This window comes from Oncorhynchus keta, chromosome 29 (assembly GCF_023373465.1).
Source record: "Oncorhynchus keta strain PuntledgeMale-10-30-2019 chromosome 29, Oket_V2, whole genome shotgun sequence".
Taxonomy (NCBI): Eukaryota; Metazoa; Chordata; class Actinopteri; order Salmoniformes; family Salmonidae; genus Oncorhynchus; species Oncorhynchus keta.
The window spans coordinates 38148907-38170655 of record NC_068449.1 but is presented as its reverse complement, the minus strand read 5'-3'; the positions used below and the strand labels follow the sequence as shown (position 1 = coordinate 38170655).

The 21749-nt window shown below is 42.6% G+C and overlaps 1 protein-coding gene across 9 annotated transcripts in view; it reads right to left on the bottom strand.

The window, feature by feature from the left end:
* Window positions 1-1183: 1183 nt before the first annotated feature.
* efcab11 (EF-hand calcium binding domain 11) overlaps window positions 1184-21749 on the bottom strand; it is a 72587-nt gene continuing 52021 nt past the window's right edge. For 6 of the 9 annotated variants that reach the window (XM_052486545.1, XM_052486544.1, XM_052486547.1 and 3 more), the window contains 2 exons: window positions 10634-10679; window positions 9096-10536 (listed from right to left, as the gene is read on the bottom strand). In XM_052486545.1, coding sequence (XP_052342505.1) covers window positions 10291-10536; window positions 10634-10679 — 292 coding nt within the window. In that variant the 3' untranslated portion in view covers window positions 9096-10290. Of the gene's footprint in view, window positions 2031-9095; window positions 10537-10633; window positions 10680-16549; window positions 18692-21749 lie in introns of those variants that run through there. The other 3 variants (XM_035743440.2, XM_035743443.2, XM_035743442.2) reach the window with 2 other exon arrangements.

Below are 21749 nucleotides of genomic sequence, written 5' to 3'. Positions count from 1 at the left end.
AGACCATCAGGCGGCTGAAGACACCACTACTCAGCTACCTGCTCCCCTGTCACTTCCTGCCACCCAGACTTCCTACACCCCCCTCCCCCACACCAATGGACATTTATCAAGCTTAATAGACCAGTACTCCTTTTTTTAAATGTTTTTTTTAGTCACACTGGTGCTCCCAAAATAAAACTCCAGGTCACACAGCAAAAATACTGTCACATATGTAACCACATTTGTCCCACTTTAGAGCCCCACCTACCCGGCCTGGCCTTGAGCCCAGCTGAAATGTGTTTGGCCTGCTGTTTGGTTGTTGGTGTCTAGGCTAGGCTAACAGGTTCTGTTGGATGGGAAAAGCACAGAAAACAGCACAAAGCACCAGTTTCTCCAACAGTGGGTTGGCATGGGCAGTAGACAAGAGGAGAGAGGGATGGATGGTAAGAGTTTGAGGAATGGCCAAATAAAAATATACAAAAGACCCCTAACCCAGCCAGACAGAGCCTGTCTGTGCTGTGGTTTCAGCCAAGTCAGTGTCCTGCAACAGCAGCACAATAGACCAGCATGCATCCTTCCCTGCCTCCCACCCATGCCAAACCTCTGCTACTGGACAACCTCTGCTACTATCATCTCTGCCTCTTTTTCTCTTTCTCCCCATTTCTTTCGCTAGATCGGTTCCTCTCTCATGTCTCTGTATCAGTTCCATTCTCCTTCTCTACCTCATAGCTTCTCTTTATCCCCCTCCCTCTCTCTCTCTCTCTCCGTAACCCGATGTTGTGTAGAATGAATGGGAGGATTGGTTTAATCCAGTAAGAGAGTGGATTAAAGTGTCTTGTCCCAGTACGTATCGGATGCCGCTACCGCTGCTTCCTCAAGATGAGACGGAGGCAGGATTAGACAATTACTCTATTTGATTAAACAACTGCTTGATTATATTTCCCTTCAAGTCCATTTCCTTATTTCACAGCCCCCCCCCGAGTCCTCTTTGATGGATACATGAAACAAACAAATGTGTGTGAGTGAGAGTAATTGAGTGTGTGTGTGTGTTAGAGAGAGACTTGTGAGACTGTTTGTGTTTAAACAACAATGTTTGTGTGTTCATATGAGTGTGCATGTAAGCTTTTGACTGAGTGTGTATGCATTTGTATGCCGTGTGTGCACTTGTGTCTCTCTGCGTCACACAGATCCAATACTCGGGTACTTTGATTACAAAAACAAATTAATCTTTATTCAGACGGGAGTGCCGTCGTCATAAATCTCTCCAGAACACAAACATTGTATTTACAGTCCTGTAATTGGCGGGAACAAGAATAGCGCTGGCAAATCCCCTCTGGAGCAGCAGCCCTGGGTCCTGTTCATCAGGCACCAAATGTACTGAAACCTGGGAGGGACTACCTGAACATGTCAAATAAGTTATATTTTTAATGTTCTGTTGCAATGTGTTTTACTACTTTGTGCACTAATGAATATGACCTTGTTCACCGGGGCTTTATAATACAGAGAAGCTATGGAGGCGCAGCTCGGGCTGTCCTGGAGCCCTGCCTGATTAAAAATCCAATATTATTACTACCAGGGGTAATATTAAATTTGGATACCCCTTCATCCCTTCTCTTCTCCCCTCTCTATCTATCTCCCTCCCCCTCTCTCTCAGGTGGAAGTGCATTTGGGAGAGCGGGGGATTATGGGATGGGACCTGCTTAATGGGGTTGAGTGAGTGAGTGAGTGAGTGAGTGAGTGAGTGAGTGAGTGAGTGAGTGAGAGAGAGAGAAGGGGGTAAAAAGGGAGACAGAGGTGGCTGGGTCACTGGTTCTCTGTCAAAGTAGCAGAGGTGGCACAGAAGCAAGTCAACAGTGGGTTCCAAAATGCATTCTGCACAAGTTGTTCCATTGTTGATTTTTATTAGATGTTGGCCAGAACGAAACTGTCCAGTCCAAGGAGGAGAGAGGAACTGAGTGTCCACTCTCAGTTAGCTGTTGGCCTGTCCATAGCTGATGACACACTCAAAGTCTCTGAAGCTCACGTGGCCATCACTATCCTGGTCTGCCAGCCTGTAAGAGAGACAAATAACACAGTTAGAGAAGAGGAGGGGAGGGGTGGGGAGGAGATAGGAGAGAAGGAGGAGAGGAGAGAAGAAGCATACGTCTCTGTGGTAAGAAGCAGCCAGTTGTCCAAAGTTGGTTTTTATTCTCTACCCCTGGAGAGCACAGCTAGTCAGCCACGTTTACAGCCAAGCGCTGGCACACTGGCTCCTAGCACCACAGGCTGCAGGTGTTTTACAATGGCTCTATTACTCTGTTCTATATTCATAAAATAGCAGTTCTACAAACACATTGAAACACACGCGCACTGTACACACACACATATACACACACACACAAACTGCATGAGCACAAACACACACAGACATACACACACTATCACACTAGAGGATGAGCCACTCTACTCCAGAGCCAGTGTATGAAGAAGTCGCCACAGCAAATTGAATCATGTCAATGGAGAAATTACAGTACAATAGACCTGACTCTCGCTCTATTTCGTTCTTCACATCTCTCATCCCCTCCCTGGCACTCTCTCTCTCCTCCATGTCGCTCTGCCACACACACCTTCTCTCCCTCTCTCTCTGTGTGTGATCTCTCCATTCCTTGGCTGTGCAGAGTGTGCGTGTAAACACAGCAGCTGTGTGGAGATGAGGATCAACGGGAAGGAGAATTAGAGCAGCATTAAACAGCCAGCCAGTGGAAAATCACACTTCCTCCTCCTTCCTGTGTCTCATCGTCTCGCTCTACTAACCAAAGCTCTAACGGGCGCTCTAAATGAGAGCACTGTGAGGATCCAATTTGGACTCGACTGCAGGGGGTCTATCTGTATTGTAGAAGAGGGTTAGATAGTGTGACACCCCCATTCACAGCCCATTTATCACTCCTCCACCGCACCCTCCCACCACCAGGGATGTAGTGGAGGCTGAACAAACAAAACCCTGTCCTCCTAGGCACCTGTCGCACCTCACCTGCTGCGTCATTTCCCGAAATACGTCTTTACCTGGTGGACCTACTGTACACCTGCAACAGCTACTCTGTGAATACAGGGTTTCCCAAACGGGGGACCCCAGGGGATGCACATTTAGGTTTTCCCCCAAGCACTCCACTACACAGCGGATTAGTGAGGAGTTGATTATTTTAATCTGGTGTGTGGCAGCTAGGGCAAAAACAACTAAACGTGCACCACCTGGGGTCTCCAGGACAGAGCTTTAGGAAACCCTGCGCATCCCTCTTCGCCCACTCGTTTCCCTCAAGCCCTCTAAGCTCTGCTAAGAGTGTCTAGAACTGTCTACTATGGTTTAGTAAAGACTCTCTGAATCCCTGCGGGAGAGAGAGAGAGAGAGAGAGAGAGAGAGAGAGAGAGAGAGAGAGAGAGAGAGAGAGAGAGAGAGAGAGAGAGAGAGAGAGAGAGAGAGAGAGAGAGAGAGAGAGAGAGAGAGAGAGAGAGAGAGAGAGAGAGAGAGAGAGAGAGAGAGAGAGAGAGAGAGAGAGAGAGAGAGAGAGAGAGAGAGAGAGAGAGAGAGAGAGAGAGAGAGAGAGAGAGAGAGAAAGAGAGAGAGAGAGAGAGAGAGAAAGAGAGAGAGAGAGAGAGAGAGAGAGAGAGAGAGAGAGAGAGAGAGAGAGAGAGAGAGAGAGAGAGAGAGAGAGAGAGAGAGAGAGTTGTTGTTGTTGTTGTTGTTGTTGTTGTTGTTGTTGTTGTTGTTGTTGTTGTTGTTGTTGTTGTTGTTGTTGTTGTTGTTGTTGTTGTTGTTGTTGTTGTTGTTGTTGTTGTTGTTGTTGTTGTTGTTGTTGTTGTTGTTGTTGTTGTTGTTGTTGAGAGAGAGAGAGAGAGAGAGAGAGAGAGAGAGAGAGAGAGAGAGAGAGAGAGAGAGAGAGAGAGAGAGAGAGAGAGAGAGAGAGAGAGAGAGAGAGAGAGAGAGAGAGAGAAAGAGAGAGAGAGAGAGAGAGAGAGAGAGAGAGAGAGAGAGAGAGAGAGAGAGAGAGAGAGAGAGAGAGAGAGAGAGAGAGAGAGAGAGAGAGAGAGAGAGAGAGAGAGAGAGAGAGAGAGAGAGAGAGAGAGAGAGAGAGAGAGAGAGAGAGAGAGAGAGAGAGAGAGAGAGAGAGAGAGAGAGAGAGAGAGAGAGAGAGAGAGAGAGAGAGAGAGAGAGAGAGAGAGAGAGAGAGAGAGAGAGAGAGAGAGAGAGAGAGAGAGAGAGAGATCAATGTCACTTCATCCAAAAGACAACATTACTGTCTGTTAGGAGATGTAACAAAGAGAGAACCAATAGAACAATGACCCATATAATGTGATGAAGTGATTGCTATGGAAAGAGAAGACAAAACAGGGGATACTGATAGACAAAGATGATGAGGGTGAGCCCGGATAACAACACTAAGAGACCACTTTACGTAGCATTAGATGGAAGACGATCATGACTTAATGCCTGTGTGCTGCTTGTGTGTTTGGGTATGAGTGTGTGTGTGTATATATATATATATATATATATATATGTGTCATTTAAACAAACCACTTACACAGTGACTTTTAAATTGACAGAAGCTACGACCACAATCAAGAACGTACCATTAAGATGTGATTAGTGTGTATATAATCACACATTTGGAATGGTGTGTGTGTGTGTGTTGACAGTCTAATTAAGGCCTGACACTGACCGTTCTTGAAACCCTGTGTTGTACTGACAGCTATGAAATTACCATTACTGCTCAGGCTGTCAAACACAGACTGATAGTGGGTCAGAGAGAGGGGGATGGAAAGGGAAGGGAGAAAGGGGGCTGGATGGAGAGGGGAAACAGAGTTGGAAGGATAGAGAGAAGGGCGGGGGGTGGAGAGAAATGTGGTGAAAGAGTGGGGTGAGACAAAAAAGGTGATGTGAAAGTCAACTCCTAGAGGGCAACAGTCTGCTGCTTTTCATACTTTCCTTTTAATTAGTGAAACCAGGTGTGTGAACTCCCTAGCCAACCAGTGACATTAAGTGATCAACTAAGTGCCAGAGGGAGAGGAGACCAGTCGTAGGCAACTCCAGTCGTCGGGGCTGGAGTGGTGTCTCACTTTTCCCCCCAACCCGAGCAAACACAGCAGATCAAACTAATTGCATTCTAAACCAAAGATCGTGTTTTGTTGATTATTGGAGTCAGGTGTGTTAGTTGGGGCAAACTTGTGACACCAGTCAGCCCCCCGGGGACTGGAGTTGGCCATCCCTGCTCTAAAGACACACACTGATCGCGCACACAAAGCTCACACACACAAAGCACACCATGTGCATAAAAAGAGAGCATGCCCCCCAGAAAAAACAGTTTAAACTCCGTCAATGTTGAATAGAGCGGACACAGTGGTCCAACACTGTCTACAAAGAAAAAGAGAGAGAAAGAAAGACTGCTCAGTAGTTGACTGTTCATTCAGTCCATTACAACTGGTTACACCAGACGGATCCATTCATACCTAATTACATTATCAGTGTGTGGCAGCTGTGTGTGTGTGGAACCCCAATCGGGATATTGATGCTCTCATGAGAGCATCTGCCCCAGTTTCTGCCTGTGCATCGCAACACACACACACGCAAGCACACAAAGACACACACACAGACTTATGGCGTGCAGGAGCCCAGGGTTCCAACCTAGTCAGTCAGTAACTGCCAAAATAAAGGAAACACCAAAATAAAGTGTCTTAATTAGTGTTGCACTTGAAATGGCAGAATGACAACCAGCACATTCATGAGCATGCAGTACGACTTTCCTCAGTACAAAATCCTCGACGACTGTGCCCACTGTGCTGTCAGACTCAGCATGCTCATGGGGCTGATATCGCTGGTCCAAATGTCAGTCGTGAAGCTAATATCAGTGACACTATCACTGTGTAACTCCGGTAGGACAACATCTGAAAAATAACGCACTTGGTCGTGTGTACCTGTGCTCGACCAGTCAGCGAAAGCCAACATCACCCACGAAAGAGAACGGTTGATTGTCAAGGGCATGAATTCCATTATCTTGGCATTAACGGAGTTCACCTTTGAGTTGTCTCACTGAAATGTTCTTACTCTTTCAAATGACTGCTCGACTTGTTGACTGCTAGATCCACACAGCAGACATTGTGGGCTAGGTTAGGAATGCGTTGTTGCACATGTAGCGCTACATTTTTACATGGCATCATTATGTCACCTACCTGCGTTATATAGCTTATATAGTCAGCTTTGACATCGGTTTTGCACATCGGCGTTAAACTAGTCATTGGGCCGATGCCAATGTTGCCATTTTTAGCTAATATCGTCCGATTCCGATATGTTCACTGATATATTGTCCATCCCTAGTCCTAACAGGGCCTTGGGCCACCATGAGCTGCCAGAACAGCTTCAATGCACATTGGCATTGATTCTAAGTGTCTGGAACTCTATTGGAAGGATGCGACACCATTGTTCCATGAGAAATTCCATCATTTGGTGCTTTTTTATGATGATGGTGGAAAAGCGGCCTCCCGCATGTTCAATTGGGGGGGTTCTATAATATAACAAAGTATATCATTGCCCTTTTAAGACACCATTGCCCCCTTTAAGAGCAGCTGCCCCTAAACCATGCTTGAAACTCAGGTTGTAAATTCATTTTTAAAATAATGCCATACACACAATTGTAGGAGGCCAAAAGTGTTGTGTTTTGCCTAGATTGCATTAAGAAATGTTGCACATTGGAAAGCACTGGAAAGTTCCATCCTGAATGTTAAAGTATAAGCTTTGAATTACACTGAACAAAAATATAAACGCAACATGTAAAGTGTTGATCCCATGAGCTGAAATAAAAGATCCCAGAACTTTCATGTGCCTTAATAACAAACGTGTATGTTATCTGTAAATACGAATAATAGTTAAAAAAAATACGAGCCTAGTTGGTTTAGACATGGGAAAAGTCTGGAACCTTTCCGCTAGCCATGTTTGGCTGAGATAATGGATGGGCTCGACATGCCGAGATGAGTTTGGATTCGTCTGGCATGTAGTACGCTTCTGTCTAAAACATGAGCTGCTCAGTATGTGTAGCTAATCCTTTCTAACGCAGCTTTTTTGACAGATATCACGAAGAACTGCAAGAAACACATCTTCGGATTAAATCCTCAAACTAAGGGCAACCATGGCATCCGTAACAGAGAGGGGAAAAGCATTCATCCATGTCTATGAGTAAGAGAGTCTAGCTAGCTACATTTTCAGATATGATACATTTCTATTTTGTCAGCGAGTCAAATTCATTGCAAGTTAAAGCGTACTGTTAGATAGCTCGCTAATGTTAGCTGGCTGGCTTGCTAGCAAATGTTACGTGTATAATTTGTGTAGTAATAATATTCGTACCCCAGAGCCATTTGCATTTCTAGTTATAGCCTAATGTTAGCTAGCTAGGTAACATAGAACCTAGTTGGTTAGCTTTAGCCACCTGTAGATTCATACAGGATAGTAACGTTATGAGTTGGGATTATGGTTCATTGTTTAGCTAGATAGCTACATGTCTAAACAAAAGATTCCACTATGCAAGTAACCATTTCCCTGTACAGTTTATACCTTCTGCAGGTGACAAATAAAACGTGATTTTAATTTATATAGTGTGTTTACCAGAGATGGTAATTGATGGTACCAGAGATGACAAACAACATGACCTGCACCAAAGTCCAATTGTGGCTATATCCAGGAAAGCCAAAATTCCAAAAGCTGGGCCTAAAATAGCATATAAGAGATCATACAAAAGATCTTGCTGTGAGTCTTACGTGGATGATGTTAAAAATATTTTTTGTTCTGACGTGATTAATAAGGAGCATCCAGATGCTGCACTTGATGAATTTATGAAATTCTTCTTCCAAGTATTGATAAACATGCACATGTTAAGAAACTGACTGTTAGAACTGTTAAGGCTCAATGGATTGACGAAGAATTGAAAAACTGTATGGTTGAAAGAGATGGGGCAAAAGGAGTGGCTAATAAGTCTGGCTGCACATTTGACTGCTTACTACAAATTGAGAAATGATGTGACTAAACTCAACAAAAAGAATAAGAAACTGTATTATGAAGCCAAGATCAATAATATAAAGAATGACGGAAAAAAAACTTGAGTACTTTAAATGAAATTATGGGCAGAAAGAAAAATTCAACTCATCAAACCATTTTGATGTTGCCAATTATTTTAATGATTATTTCATTGGCAAAGTGGGCAAACTTAGGCAACAACGAACAGTAAGCCATCATCCTCATGCATAGAAATAAAACAAAACAATGAAAGAAAAGTTAAGTATGGGAAAGGTGGGGCAATTGCTGCTATCGATCAACAATGACAAACCTCCTGGCATTGACAGCTACTGAAATGGTAGCTCACTCTGTAGCCCCTCGTATCTGTCATAGCTTAAATCTGAGCCTAGAGAAAAGTATTTGTCAACAGGCCTGGAGGGAAGCCAATGTCATTCTGTTATCCAAGAGTGGTAAAGAGGCCTTTACTGGTTCTAACAGACCTATCAGCTTGCTGCCAGATCTTAGCAAACTGTACAATCCTACTTCTCTGTAAACAAATGAACAACAGACATTCAGCATGCTTATAGAGAAGGGCACTCAACATGTACTGCACTGACACAAATGAATGATGATTGGTTGAAAGAAATTGATAACGAGAAGATTGTGGGAAATGCACTGCTAGATTTCAGTGCAGCCTTTGATATTATTGACGATAATCAGTTGTTGCGAAAACATACACTACCGTTCAAAAGTTTGGGGTCACATAGAAATGTCCTTGTTTCTGAAAGAAAAGCTAATTTGTTTTCCATTAAAATAACATCAAATTGGTCAGAAATACAGTGTAGACATTGTTAATGTTGTAAATGACTATTGGAGCTGGAAACGGCAGATTTTTTAAATGGAATATCTACATAGGCATACAGAGGCCCATTATCAGCAACCATCACTCCTGTGTTCCAATGGCACGTTGTGTTAGCTAATCCAAGTTTATAATTTTAAAAAGCTAATTGATCATTAGAGAACCCTTTTGCAATTTTGTTAGCATAGCTGAAAACTGTTATTCTGATTAAAGAAGCAATAAAATTGGCCTTCTTTAGACTAGTTGACTATCTGGAGCATCAGCATTTGTGGATTCGATTAGACTCAAAATGGCTCAGTCTATTCTTGTTCTGAGAAATGAAGGCTATTCCATGCGAGAAATTGCCAAGAAACTGAAGATCTCGTACAACGCTGTGTACTACTCCCTTTACAGAACAGCGCAAACTGTCTCTAACAAGAATAGAAAGAGGCGTGGGAGGCCCCGGTGCACAACTGAGCAAAAGGACAAGTACATTAGAGTGTGTAGTTCGAGAAACAGACGCCTCACAAGTCCTCAACTGGCAGCTTCATTAAATAGTACCTGCAAAACACAGTCTCAATGTCAACAGTGAAGAGGCGTCTCCAGGATGCTGGCCTTCTTGGCAGAGTTGCAAGGAAAAAGCCATCTCAGACTGGCCAATAAAAATAAAAGATTAAGATTGGCAAAAGAACAGACACTGGGCAGAGGAAGATTGGAAAAAAAGCGTTACGGACGGACAAATCTAAGTTCGTGGTGTTCGGTATCACAAAGAAGAACATTGAGACACTGAAAAATTAAAAAGATGCTCGGAGTGCTTGACGCCATCTGTCAAACATGGTGGAGGCAATGTGATGGTCTGGGGGAGCTTTGGTAGTGGTAAAGTGAGAGATGTGTACAGGGTAAAAGGGATCTTGAAGAAGGAAGGCTATCACTCCATTTTGCAACGCCATGCCATACCCTGAGGACGGTGCTTAATTGGAGCAAATTTACTTATTTGGAGCCAAATTTTTTTACATTTTATTTATAACCTTGTCAACATCTTGACTATGTTTCCTATTCATTTTGCAACTCATTTCATGCATGTTTTCATGGAAAACAAGGACATTTCTAAGTGACCCCAAACTTTGAACGGTAGTGTAGGTGTTATGGCTTTTCAACCTCAGCTCTGAATCCATGATATGGCAATCTAATAGAACTCAGAGGGTTTTATTTAATGGAAGCTTCTCTAATGTCAAACATGTAAAGTGTGGTCACTGGCATTAAGCGAAGCATGTGTGTCCATGTATGCTGATGATTCAATCATATACGCATCAGTAAACCACAGCTAATGAAGTCACTGCAACCCTTAAAAAGAGGTGCAGTCTGTTTTGGAATGGGTGGCCATTAATAAACTGGTCCTGAACATCTCTAAAACTAAGAGCATTGTATTTAGTACAAACCATTTCCTATGTTCTAGACCTCAGCTGAATCTGGTAATGAATGGTGTTGCTTTTGAGCAAGTTGAGGAGACTAAATTACTTGGTGTTACCTTAGATTGTAAACTGTCATGGACAAAACATATATATTCACTGATTGTAAAGATGGGGAGAGGTCTGTCAGTATTTAAGAGATGCTCTGCTTTTTTTGACACCATACTCCAAAAAGCATGTCCTGCAGGCTGTAGTTTAGTCTTATCTTGATTATTGTCCAGTCGTGTGGTTGAGTGCTGCAAGGAAAGATCTCGTTAATAAGCTGCAGCTGGCCCAGAACAGAGCGGCATGTCTTGCTCTTCATTGTAATCAGAGGTTAATATTAATACTTACATGCCAGTCTCCAAGAGTTGACGAGAAACTGACTGCATCACTTCTCCTTTTTATAAGAAACATTGTGTTAAATTCAACATTGTTTGCATAGTCAACTTACACACAGCTCTGACACACACACTTACCCCACCAGACATGCCACCAGGGGTCTTTTCACAGTCCCCAAATCCAGAACAAATTCAAGAAAGCATAAAGTATTATATAGAGCCATTACTGCACGGAACTCCCATCTCAACAGCAAACCTGGTTGAAAAAAAAAAACAGATAAAGCAACACCTCACAGCACAACGCCTCTCACCTAATTTCACCTAGATAGCTTGTGTGTATGTATTGATATGTAGGCTATGTGTGCCTTTTTAAATTGATGCAGTTCTGTCCTTGTCTATGAAAGTTCTGTATTATGTCATGTTGCATGTTTTGTGGGGACACCAGGAAGAGTAGCTGCTGCTTTTGTAACAGCTAATGGGGATCCTCAGAAAAATATTATTTTAAATAATGATCTTGTTGTGAGTTTATTTTCCTGTTATAATGAATAGAAATTAGCTAAAGTTAAGATGTTGTCAGCTATGGTCATTATTTGAACTGGCTAGCCAGCTAACTTAACATTAGCAAGCAAGCTAGAAACTTACCAAAAAAATGGTTTAGAAAGTTGCTTTTAGTTGCCTGGTTTGCTAGATTAACATATACTAAATACATTTTTAAACGGATGGGTTTACTGATGTTATGCTATGTGGACCACCAAGCTGCGGATGTCATGTATAGCCTGTCGATTTTGTGTTTATACTTTTTCATAAAGACAAATTTGATTGCGGACAACAATAGAATGTTCATGATGTCATGGACTGTATACAGACATGCCGATAGACGTTGTATAAAGCAGCCTTTAGTCTTGAAATCGTTGGTTGTTTAGTACACTACCTTACTCTCTGTTTAGCACATTGCCTTACATGTGAACAAGTAAAGATGTGTGGCTAAGGCTTAAGAGGGTGTGAATGATGTTGAATGGGTATGGACAAAGAACAATGATATACCATGTTTTAGCTCTGAGTCTCTACTTTTATCCAATGTAAAAAACACCAACTGAAATTTTGCTACACAAGACCGAATTGAGCTGGTCGGTCCCATTTTCCATATGCACAAAATACCTATTTCTCTCAAATTTTGTACACAAATGTGTTTTTCCATCCCTGTTAGTGAGCATTTCTCTTTTGCCAAGATAATCCATCCACCTGACAGGTGTGGCATATCAAGAAGATATAACAGCATTATCATTACACAGGTGCACCTTGTGCTGGGGACAATAAAAGGCCACTAAAATGTGCAGTTGTCACACAACACGTCACAGATGAATACATTTTTGAAGGAGGATGCAATTGGCATGCTGACTAGAGGAACATCCACCAGAGCTGTTTCCAAAATTGGAATGTTAATTTCTCTACCATAAGCCGCCTGTCGTCATTTTAGAAAATTTGGCAGTACTTCCAACCAGCCCCACACCACGTGTATGGCGTTGTGTTGGTTACCCGTTTGCTGATGTCAACATTGTGAACAGAGTGCCCCATGGTGGGGGAGGGGTTATGGTATGGGCAGGCATAAACTATGGACAACAAACACAATTGCATGTTATCGATGGCAATTTGAATGCAAAGAGATATTGTGATGAGATCTTGAAGCCAATTGTCGTGCCATTCATCCTCCACCGTCACCTCATGTTTCAGCATGATAACGCACAGCCCCATGTCGCAAGAATCTGTACACAATTCCTGGAAGCTGAAAATGTCCCAGTTCTCTTATGGCCTGCATACTCACCAGACATGTCACCGAGCATGTTTGGGATGCTCTGGATTTGTGTGTGTGACAGCGTGTTCCAGTTTTTGCCAATATCCAGCATCATTGCACTGCCATTGAAGAGTGGGACAGCATTCCACAGTCCACAATCAACAGCCTGACCAACTCTGTATCGAAGGAGAGGTGTTGCGCTGCATGAGGCAAATGGTGGTCACATCAGATACTGACTGGATTACTGATCCACACCCCTACCTTTTTTTTAAGGTATCTGTGACCAACATATGCATATCCGTGTTCCCAGTCATGTGAAATCCATAGATTAGGGCCTAATAAATGTATTTCAATTGACTGATTTCCTTATATGAACTGTAACTCAATAAAATCTTGGAAATTGTTGCATGTTAAGTTTATATTTTTGTTCAGTATACTTTGCCAGCAGGTACAGTAGGCTACACACCGGTGTTTGAGTTGAGCTCATTATAGAATATTTAATTATTTCATTCCCTTCATCAGAACATCAGGGTGTCAGCAACAATCATGCATGTCAGTTCAGTGCACACAGCGTAACAGAGAAAATAATATATTTGAGAATACATTTATTTCGGAATTTATTTCATAGAACAGACATGCTTCTGTATTAGGCTACACTGTATCATCTCCAAACCAGACACCAGAGATTTGTTGCGGATCTACATGGATCTCAAAAATGATCTCTCCAGAATCCAATGACAGAGAACTGCAAAGTCACTGAGAAATCTTTTTCTAGCCACGGTAGCCAAAATAATGGGCAACTGGGCATTTTTATACATGACCCTAAGCAAAATTAGATGTTAATTGCTTAATTAACTCAGGAACCACACCTATGTGGAAGCACCTGCTTTCAATATACTTTGATTAAATGAGGGATACAATGACAAAAAATCCCAATTAAATATATTAAACTCCACTTTGCAACACAATAAAATGTGAAAAAAAAATCCAAGGGGGATGAATATCAAATCCAATCAAATGTTATTTGTCACGTGCCGAATACTTTACTTACACGCCCTTAACGGCATTGTTGGTTAAGAAAGTAGTTACTAAAATAAACTGAAGTAAAAATAATGTATTAATTAAAGGGCATACAGTAGCACTTAGTGTAATCTCTGAACACACTGTCTGCAGTATGTGTGTAATCCCATAGCTGCTTAAAATGAGAATAAGGCAGGAAGTATAAACCTCTTGTTTCCTTACATGACATCACAGATTACGAGAAAAGATAGGGAAGGTGTGGGGATGGACAGAGGGATGTGCCTGGGTAGCAACAGTTTGTATATGTGTGTGTGCACAAAAGGAGTACGCTGTAAGGTGGGTAGGGAGATACTGCTGGCCCTGTAATGTGAACGCAGAGGAGGAATCAGCCCCCTGCCGCCAGTGAAATGACCCACCCCTGGAGGCCATGCTCTAAAAAGGGGGCTGCCTGGCTTTCTCTAGCCCAGGAGACAGGCCCCTGCCTGGGATGTGTCTGGGGAGAGGCAGGGGGGCGCCTGGGTCTCACACAGACTCCATTACTAACTCATTTCACTCACCTGGGGGGGTGGGGGAGGACGACGACATCAAATCACACACATAAAGAAGATGAGGCAAAGGAGGGAGATACAATGTGAGAGAGGAGGGATGGAGAGTAGAGGGAGAGAGTCAGAATCACTGAGCAGTGAAGAAATACTTTCGCAAGCACACACACGCACACACTCTCACTCTCTATATTCCAATCAGAGGGGACCGGTGCCACTGTGCACATCATACGTTGTTCAGCTCCTGCTAACACAAACAACTCCATGGGTACCCACAATCTATCAGTGTGGGGGCAAGCCTCTCTGATCAAATGAGAAATATACTCTGAAACAGCCAAGAAGTGAATGGGGGATGAGAGGAAAGGGTGGGTACGTTACTCTCTTTGTACCCTAAAACACATCTCTATGCCTCCTCGCTGAAACCGTTTCCTTTGTCACAGTCTGAAGGATGAAAAGCCTTCATCTTCACCCCCCACACACACACACACACACACACAGGTGGATGAAAGACCTTCCTATTCTCCATTGGGCCCTACTTACCCCAAGGGAGGCCTGTCTGTCACATTTGGTTGGAACCAATGTTCCTTCTAAGCTGCGTCCGTGCAGCTCTCTGGGACTGCCGAGCAGAAATATCAACCCACAGAGAGAAGCACGAGATTGAACTTCACTCAACTTTCGAGAACAGTGGTCACCAACCGGTCGATCTCCAAAGCATTCCTAGTCGATCGCAAAACATTTCTGAACAAACCCTAAACAATAAAGCCTTTTCTTCCATTTAAAAAAAATGTATTTGTCATTGTCACACCTGCTCCTAATCCCCCTCCCTGGCACTCGAAGGCGCCAGGCTCCCCAGCATTACGCACTCCTGTCACCATCAGTACGCACACCTGCCTTATCCAGTCACGTGCATCAGCGATTATTGGACTCACCTGGACTCAATCACCTGGGTCATTACCTCCCCTATATCTGTCTGTTCCCTGCTTCAGGATTAATGTTCGTTTGTCTTTGCATACGGTCTCTGTCCCGTTTGATGTCTGTTCCATATTAAATGTTCTACTCCCCGTACCTGCTTCTCATCTCCAGCATCGGTCATTACAGTCATGGGCTGTTGGCAGTAGGTGCACCCTTGCAAACTGTTGCCATTTTGAACCATTTCATGTGGAATGAAGGTAAACTCTGCCTTCCCGGCGGGCCCAGAGATAAAATCAAGTGCACTATAGGCCTAACGCTGACCAATCGGAGAGCTCAGATTACCGTGTCTGCAGTAACGTAGCAGGCATAAGAAATCTACAGCAAAGTTAATACTGTGAGACTTCAACATGTTTAAAACCATGACTAGAGAGAGACAGTCTACAAATACAGCAAAGTGCTGCTGTTTTTTTCTTACTCAGCACTGTCAACACTTTGTATTCAACACCTTTATAAGCCATACATTTCTATGGCCTGAACAACAATTCATTATCATTGCTACAGTAGTTTTTAATTGGTTAATGTTGCATAGGCGTACATTTAAGTCATGTTGGCTTGCATTTTGACTCAAAGTGATTTTGACTCAGAAAAGGTTGGTAACCACTGTTCTAGAGTTTTCCCTGTTAACACTATTCACATTTCCCTTTACTGTGGCAATTGTGGTCGAATCAACACAATATTAGCCACTTTCAATGCAACACACTGAAACAAAATTAACTATGCAAGAGATGTTGTTGTAGGTAGAACACAGAGTAGGATTTTATTGCATTGACACGCACTACTCAGTCCGTACTCTACACAGACCGGTGAGGCATAAACAAATGAGAGCTGCAGTAGGCCTATATGCAAATAGAACATTGCCATATATGGATCAGTGTCATTTACATTGAACTGGACTGTGTTCACAGCATGAGCGGTTCTGAGTAGATGCGCTTGTTTTGAGATCAAAGCGAGGTGCATGTAACCACGTGCACACATTTTGTTCATATCCTTTGCGAGCTGGTGAGTTCTTTCTTAAATGTATAATACATTTTCAACAATTTCTAAAAAACACTTTTTATTATGGGGTATTGTGAGTAGTTTAATGAGTCAGGTAAACAGCTTTTGTATTTTATTTTAAAGGGGCAGTGTTGTATTTTGAGACAGCTTATTCAAGCCTAAGTAGACAATAGGCAGAGGAGAGCATCATTTGTCTGATTCTCTGTAATATTGGTATGGGAATAATAATGCATTTTATTTTGTAAAGTGGTTTCTTGCATTAAAACAACAACATTTTCAGTCACCTACTTGTTAGAAGGACACGTGGATAAACAGGATAATGTCAAACCCTACATGTTTTTTTCCCCAAAAGTCTCATGGAATGCAGGCCTACATTGAACACCACACATCTGCAGCTACTGTAGACTGAATGATTGAAATAATCTAGCTATTCTATGTTAAAATGTTATAGGATGCATTTTCTCAGCAGACCTACAATTCCTGTGTGTGTGTGTGTGTGTGTGTGTGTGTGTGTGTGTGTGTTCCTGGATGTGTTTAACTATACTTGTGGGGACCAGAACAAACATTTTACCAACTGGGGAGATTCTATTAATCCCCACTTGTTACGGATTTCCTCTTTGTCTGAGGAGGAGTAAGGATCGGACCAAAGTGCAGCGTGGTAAGTGTTCATGATGATTTTTTAATTCAAACTCAGAACACTAAACAGAAAATAACAACGTGAATTTACAAAACCGAAACAGTACCGTGTGGCCAAAACACTCACACGGAAACAAACACCCACAAACCAAAAGTGAAACCCAGGCTACCTAAGTATGATTCTCAATCAGAGACAACTAACGACACCTGCCTCTGATTGAGAACCATACTAGGCCGAACTCAAAAACCAACATAGAAAAACAAACAGACTGCCCACCCCAACTCACACCCTGACCATACTAAAACAAATAATAAAATAATAGAACTATGGTCAGAACGTGACACCACTAGTAGTAGGTTTAGTTCTAGGGTTAGGGGTTAAGGAAAATAGGATTTTGAATGGGAATGAATTGTGTGTCCCTACAAAGTTATAGTGGGGCAAAAAAGTATTTAGTCAGCCACCAATTGTGCAAGTTCTCCCACTTAAAAAGATGAGGCCTGTAATTTTCATCATAGGTAGGTACAAAATCCAGAAAATCACATTGTAGGATTTGTAATGAATTTATTTGCAAATTATGGTGGAAAATAAGTATTTGGTCACCTACAAACAAGCAAGATTTCTGTCTCTCACAGACCTGTAACTTCTTCTTTAAGAGGCTCCTCTGTCCCCCACTCGTTACCTGTATTAATGGCACCTGTTTGAACTTGTTATTAGTATAAAAGACACCTGTCTACAACCTCAAACAGTCACACTCCAAACTCCACTATGGCCAAGACCAAAGAGCTGTCAAAGGACACCAGAAACAAAATTGTAGACCTGCACCAGGCTGGGAAGCCTGAATCTGCAATAGGTAAGCAGCTTGGTTTGAAGAAATCATCTGTGGGAGCAATTATTAGGAAATGGAAGACATACAAGACCACTGATAATCTCCCTCGATCTGGGGCTCCACGCAAGATCTCACCCTGTGGGGTCAAAATGATCACAAGAACAGTGAGCAAAAATCCCAGAACCACACGGGGGGCCCTGTGAATGACCTGCAGAGAGCTGGGACCAAAGTAACAAAGCCTACCACCAGTAACACACTACGCCGTGGAGATCTGCATGGAGGAATGGGACAAAATACCAGCAACAGTGTGTGAAAACCTTGTGACCTCTGTCATTGCCAACAAAGGGTATATAACAAAGTATTGAGATAAACTTTTGTTATTGACCAAATACTTATTTTCCACCATAATTTGCAAATAAGTTCATAAAAAATCCTACAATGTGATTTTCTGGATTTTTTTGATTCTCATCGCCTGTCATAGTTGAAGTATACCTATGATGAAAATTACAGGCCTCTCATCTTTTTAAGTGGGAGAACTTGCACAATTGGTGGCTGACTAAATACTTTTTTGCCCCACTGTAATTATACAAGACTGTGTATGTAGTCGCAGCAGCTCCGGGGGCTAAGATAAGGATTGATGTGTCCCCTAGAGGCCTCTATCCAATAAGAGGAGGAGGAACACCCTGCCTTAGGTTATCTGCTTGTCTACTGCGCACGCACACACACACACACCAGAGCCACTCCACAGGAAAAAAGATCTACTTCAGAGGAAATGCAATTACAACAAATAACACTATTCCCTTTTCTGATTACAACATCTTGGACTGTGTTCTTCCGTAGCATTTTCAAACTATAGAGGGCTAGTTAATTACAATGGGAGTGTACTCAAAGCCTCTCAGAGTAAGAGTGCTTGGACAGGTTCCCCCTGTCCATTGTAATCTTATTCATTATGATCTAAAAGGCTAAAATGATCCTAGATCAGCACTCCCAATCTGAGACGCTTTATGATAGTCATCATCTGAAACGAGGCTGCACACTGGGCTCAATTTTTTCCAGTTATTTGTCGTTTCTCATATTTGTTGTTTGTTTGTATGACTCCTTTAGAGTGAGTTCTGGAGGCCTTTTATAAAAAGTTAAAAACAGAGAGAGATAAAAGATAAACACAAGTAGTAATTAAAATAATTTCAGGGCTGAATTTCACACCAAAAAATGGGTGTTCGTTAGTGAGCATTCTGGGAGAAGTTGTTGCCTGGGAGCGATCTCAGCATGATCTCTTCTATACACATCTGTAGGAGAGAGGGAACGGATGGAGGAGGAAGAGAGAGACAGAACATTTGTTTGTGCACGCATTCATCTGTGTGTGTGTGTGCATGCACCCCATCATGACACTGCTGGCTCTCCCTACAATCAGATACAGAAGCTGGTTACAAATCTATTGATGTCAATCACTGACAAACCCAGCAACAGTACATTTTACACCATTTAGCAGGACACTCTTATCCAGAGCGACTTACAGGAGCAATTAGGGTTAAGTGCTTACGGGCACACCTAGTTGGCTTGGGGGGGGGGTCAAACCAGTGACCTTTCAGTTACTGGCCCAATGCTCTTAACCCCTAGGCTACTTGCCACCCCAGGTACAGCAAGCCCCCGTCAGTGAGGCTGCTTTACTTGGTCACAGACATAGAGAGAGAAACATTACATTATTGCAGCAAGGACATAGCTAGTCATCTGAAACAGACTTCCTAGCTGATCGGATGTCACTTCGTGTCAGCAGATCTAACACAGACGTGTCACTTACTGGCAGAATTAAGCTAGTTCACCAGTCTAAAATCTTAAAGTAAAACGTTTTATAGAACACACACTCCCCTCACCCAACCTGGCAATGCCGACACGTTGTTTACCTTACAGGGCCGTGGCTCCAATGCTATTTTCATCTAGTGGGCCAGACAGAGGGCTGTGTGTGTGTTTGTCTGGTACAAAGCTGGTGCAGGAGGTTTAAACGGGCTTCGCTAGGACACGTGCCTGATTGAGTCCTTGTCTACTCCCATTATTGTTTTAATAAATCACACACACACACACACACACACACACACACACACACACACACACACGAATGGAGCTTCCAGTGTTACCCGGGCATTACGTAACGAAAAGCTTCTGAACGCAGCTCGCTAACTTTGAAACACAACGGGAATCCTGCGATTAGTTCATTAGAATGTTAATTACAGCTATTCAGCAGAATGGAACTACTGTAAACAGAAAATCTGATTTAAGGAGAAAGGAGAGAGAGGAAGGAGGAAAGAAGGGGGGAATAGGAGCAAGAGAAAACAGAACAACTGAGTTTCTGGAACTTTGGCCATGATATTTTTCAAAAACTATATTGGTTGAACCGTATTGGTTTTCCACAAGGGCACAGTATATGCTGAGATACAGTTTGTGATGCAGCACCTTGTAATTAATTACATGGTTGTATTAGCTCATTCATGGGGGCACATTGAGGTACCGTTTATGATGTAGCACCGTATCGTACTGTGGTTCAGTCAGAGGGTACTGTGCTGTTTGGTCCCAGGTGCAGTTGAGGTCTTTGTGGATTACCTTAGGCTTAGCTCTGCTGCCGTGATCTCAGCTCTGATACCATTACACACTACCTAACAAATATCATCCCTCTAATAGAGTACCCCAGTATGAGTCATAACACCTAGAGGTCAAACAGGGAAATGGTTCCAATCACTTTTCCACTATTAATTTTCCCCATAGGGGATTTTAGAAACTGTGTTTTGATAACCATATAAATCTCTCTCGAAAAAGGGGCCTTTTATTAATATATTCGCCTGTATTTACCCCCCCAAAATTAAATGCTAATTAGCTGCTAATGTGGCTATCATAAAGAACTACAAATGCCATGATCTGGAAGAGACTGCTGAATTGAGGCAAAGGTAAGAATCTCTGGATTAACTATCTAATGTTAGCTAAATGTGGTAATGAATAAATAGGCTACATTTCTTTAAATGGACGATTCTGTGAACTGTCTTTGGCGAGTTTTAAATTGACACAATATCTGTTAACAAAGGTATCAGCTACAGATGATATGCAGGAGCTTGCAGGGATTTGTAGTTTTGCATGTCGTCTACTTTGATGCTTAATTAGCATTTTCAAAGCTGAGAGTAAAGAGATCCGAATATATTGATAAAAGGCACCTTGCCCTAGAGAGATTTACTAGGTTATCAAAACAACACGCCAGGGTAAGCCTATATACGAAACATACCTTATTTTAAGTGTTTCTAAAGTCCCCTATGGGAAAAATGAAAGCTGGAAAAACAATTGAAACCATTTCCCTGTTTGACCGCTAGATTTTATGGGTATTATGACACCTCCACTGTGGGGCTCTATCCCTTTCCCTCTTTCTTTACATGTGTCCCACCCCCTCTTCTCCCCCTGTCCTTTATCTGGCTACACTGCATTGCTTTCTGTATCTGTAATTTTTCTGTTTAAACTATATAGCTATCTGCTATATCTCTATATCTACTTCTGAATACTGTATCTTACTCCAACACCTCAATCCATCAGTCTCTCTCCCCCCCATATCTATCTCTCCTCCCTCCCTCATCTGGCTCTCTGTATCTGACCCATAGTGCCAACAGTGTATGATGACCCTATATCAGAGATTAGAAGGGGATAGAATATTTAACGGGGCTTCCTGTTTTTGCCGACACAGATGCATAATCTCTTGTTGCTATGGCGCAAGGGAGCCGTGGCAGTGATGTCAGAGGGCCCACGGGCATTCCAGAATGTGATAGGGCGATGGCGACAGAGACACACAGAGGAAGGAAGAGCTGACCCTAATCACACATTTACACACACTCTATAGAGAGACATGAAAAAACATATACATTGCACGCGCACATACACGTTACAGAGAGACATAGACCATGTACACAAACACACAGTAGCGGTGCGTGGGTAAAATCACTGGGGAAGTCAAGCCAGGGGGAAGAAAAGCGGTGGACAATCAAAAGCCGCATTACAACCATGGTCAGTCAAGGTAATGTTTCTGACATTTTCAGACTAGTAAACAAATATCCATTTAGAACACTGGAGAGTTACCGCAAGTCAGCCTCTTGCGAATTTAAAGAAAATTACGAAACACCGAGAGATGAAAGTAAAAGTATTTCATACTTTTATCTTTGTACAGTTTTTGGGGCTGCCAGGCTTCCTTTTGGCATCCACGAATATACGCCACTGCATACACACACACTCCCTGTCCTGACCTGAGCCGAGCCCCTTGTTTCAACTAGAGTGCAGAGATCAGATATGCTAACACACACACACACACACACACACACA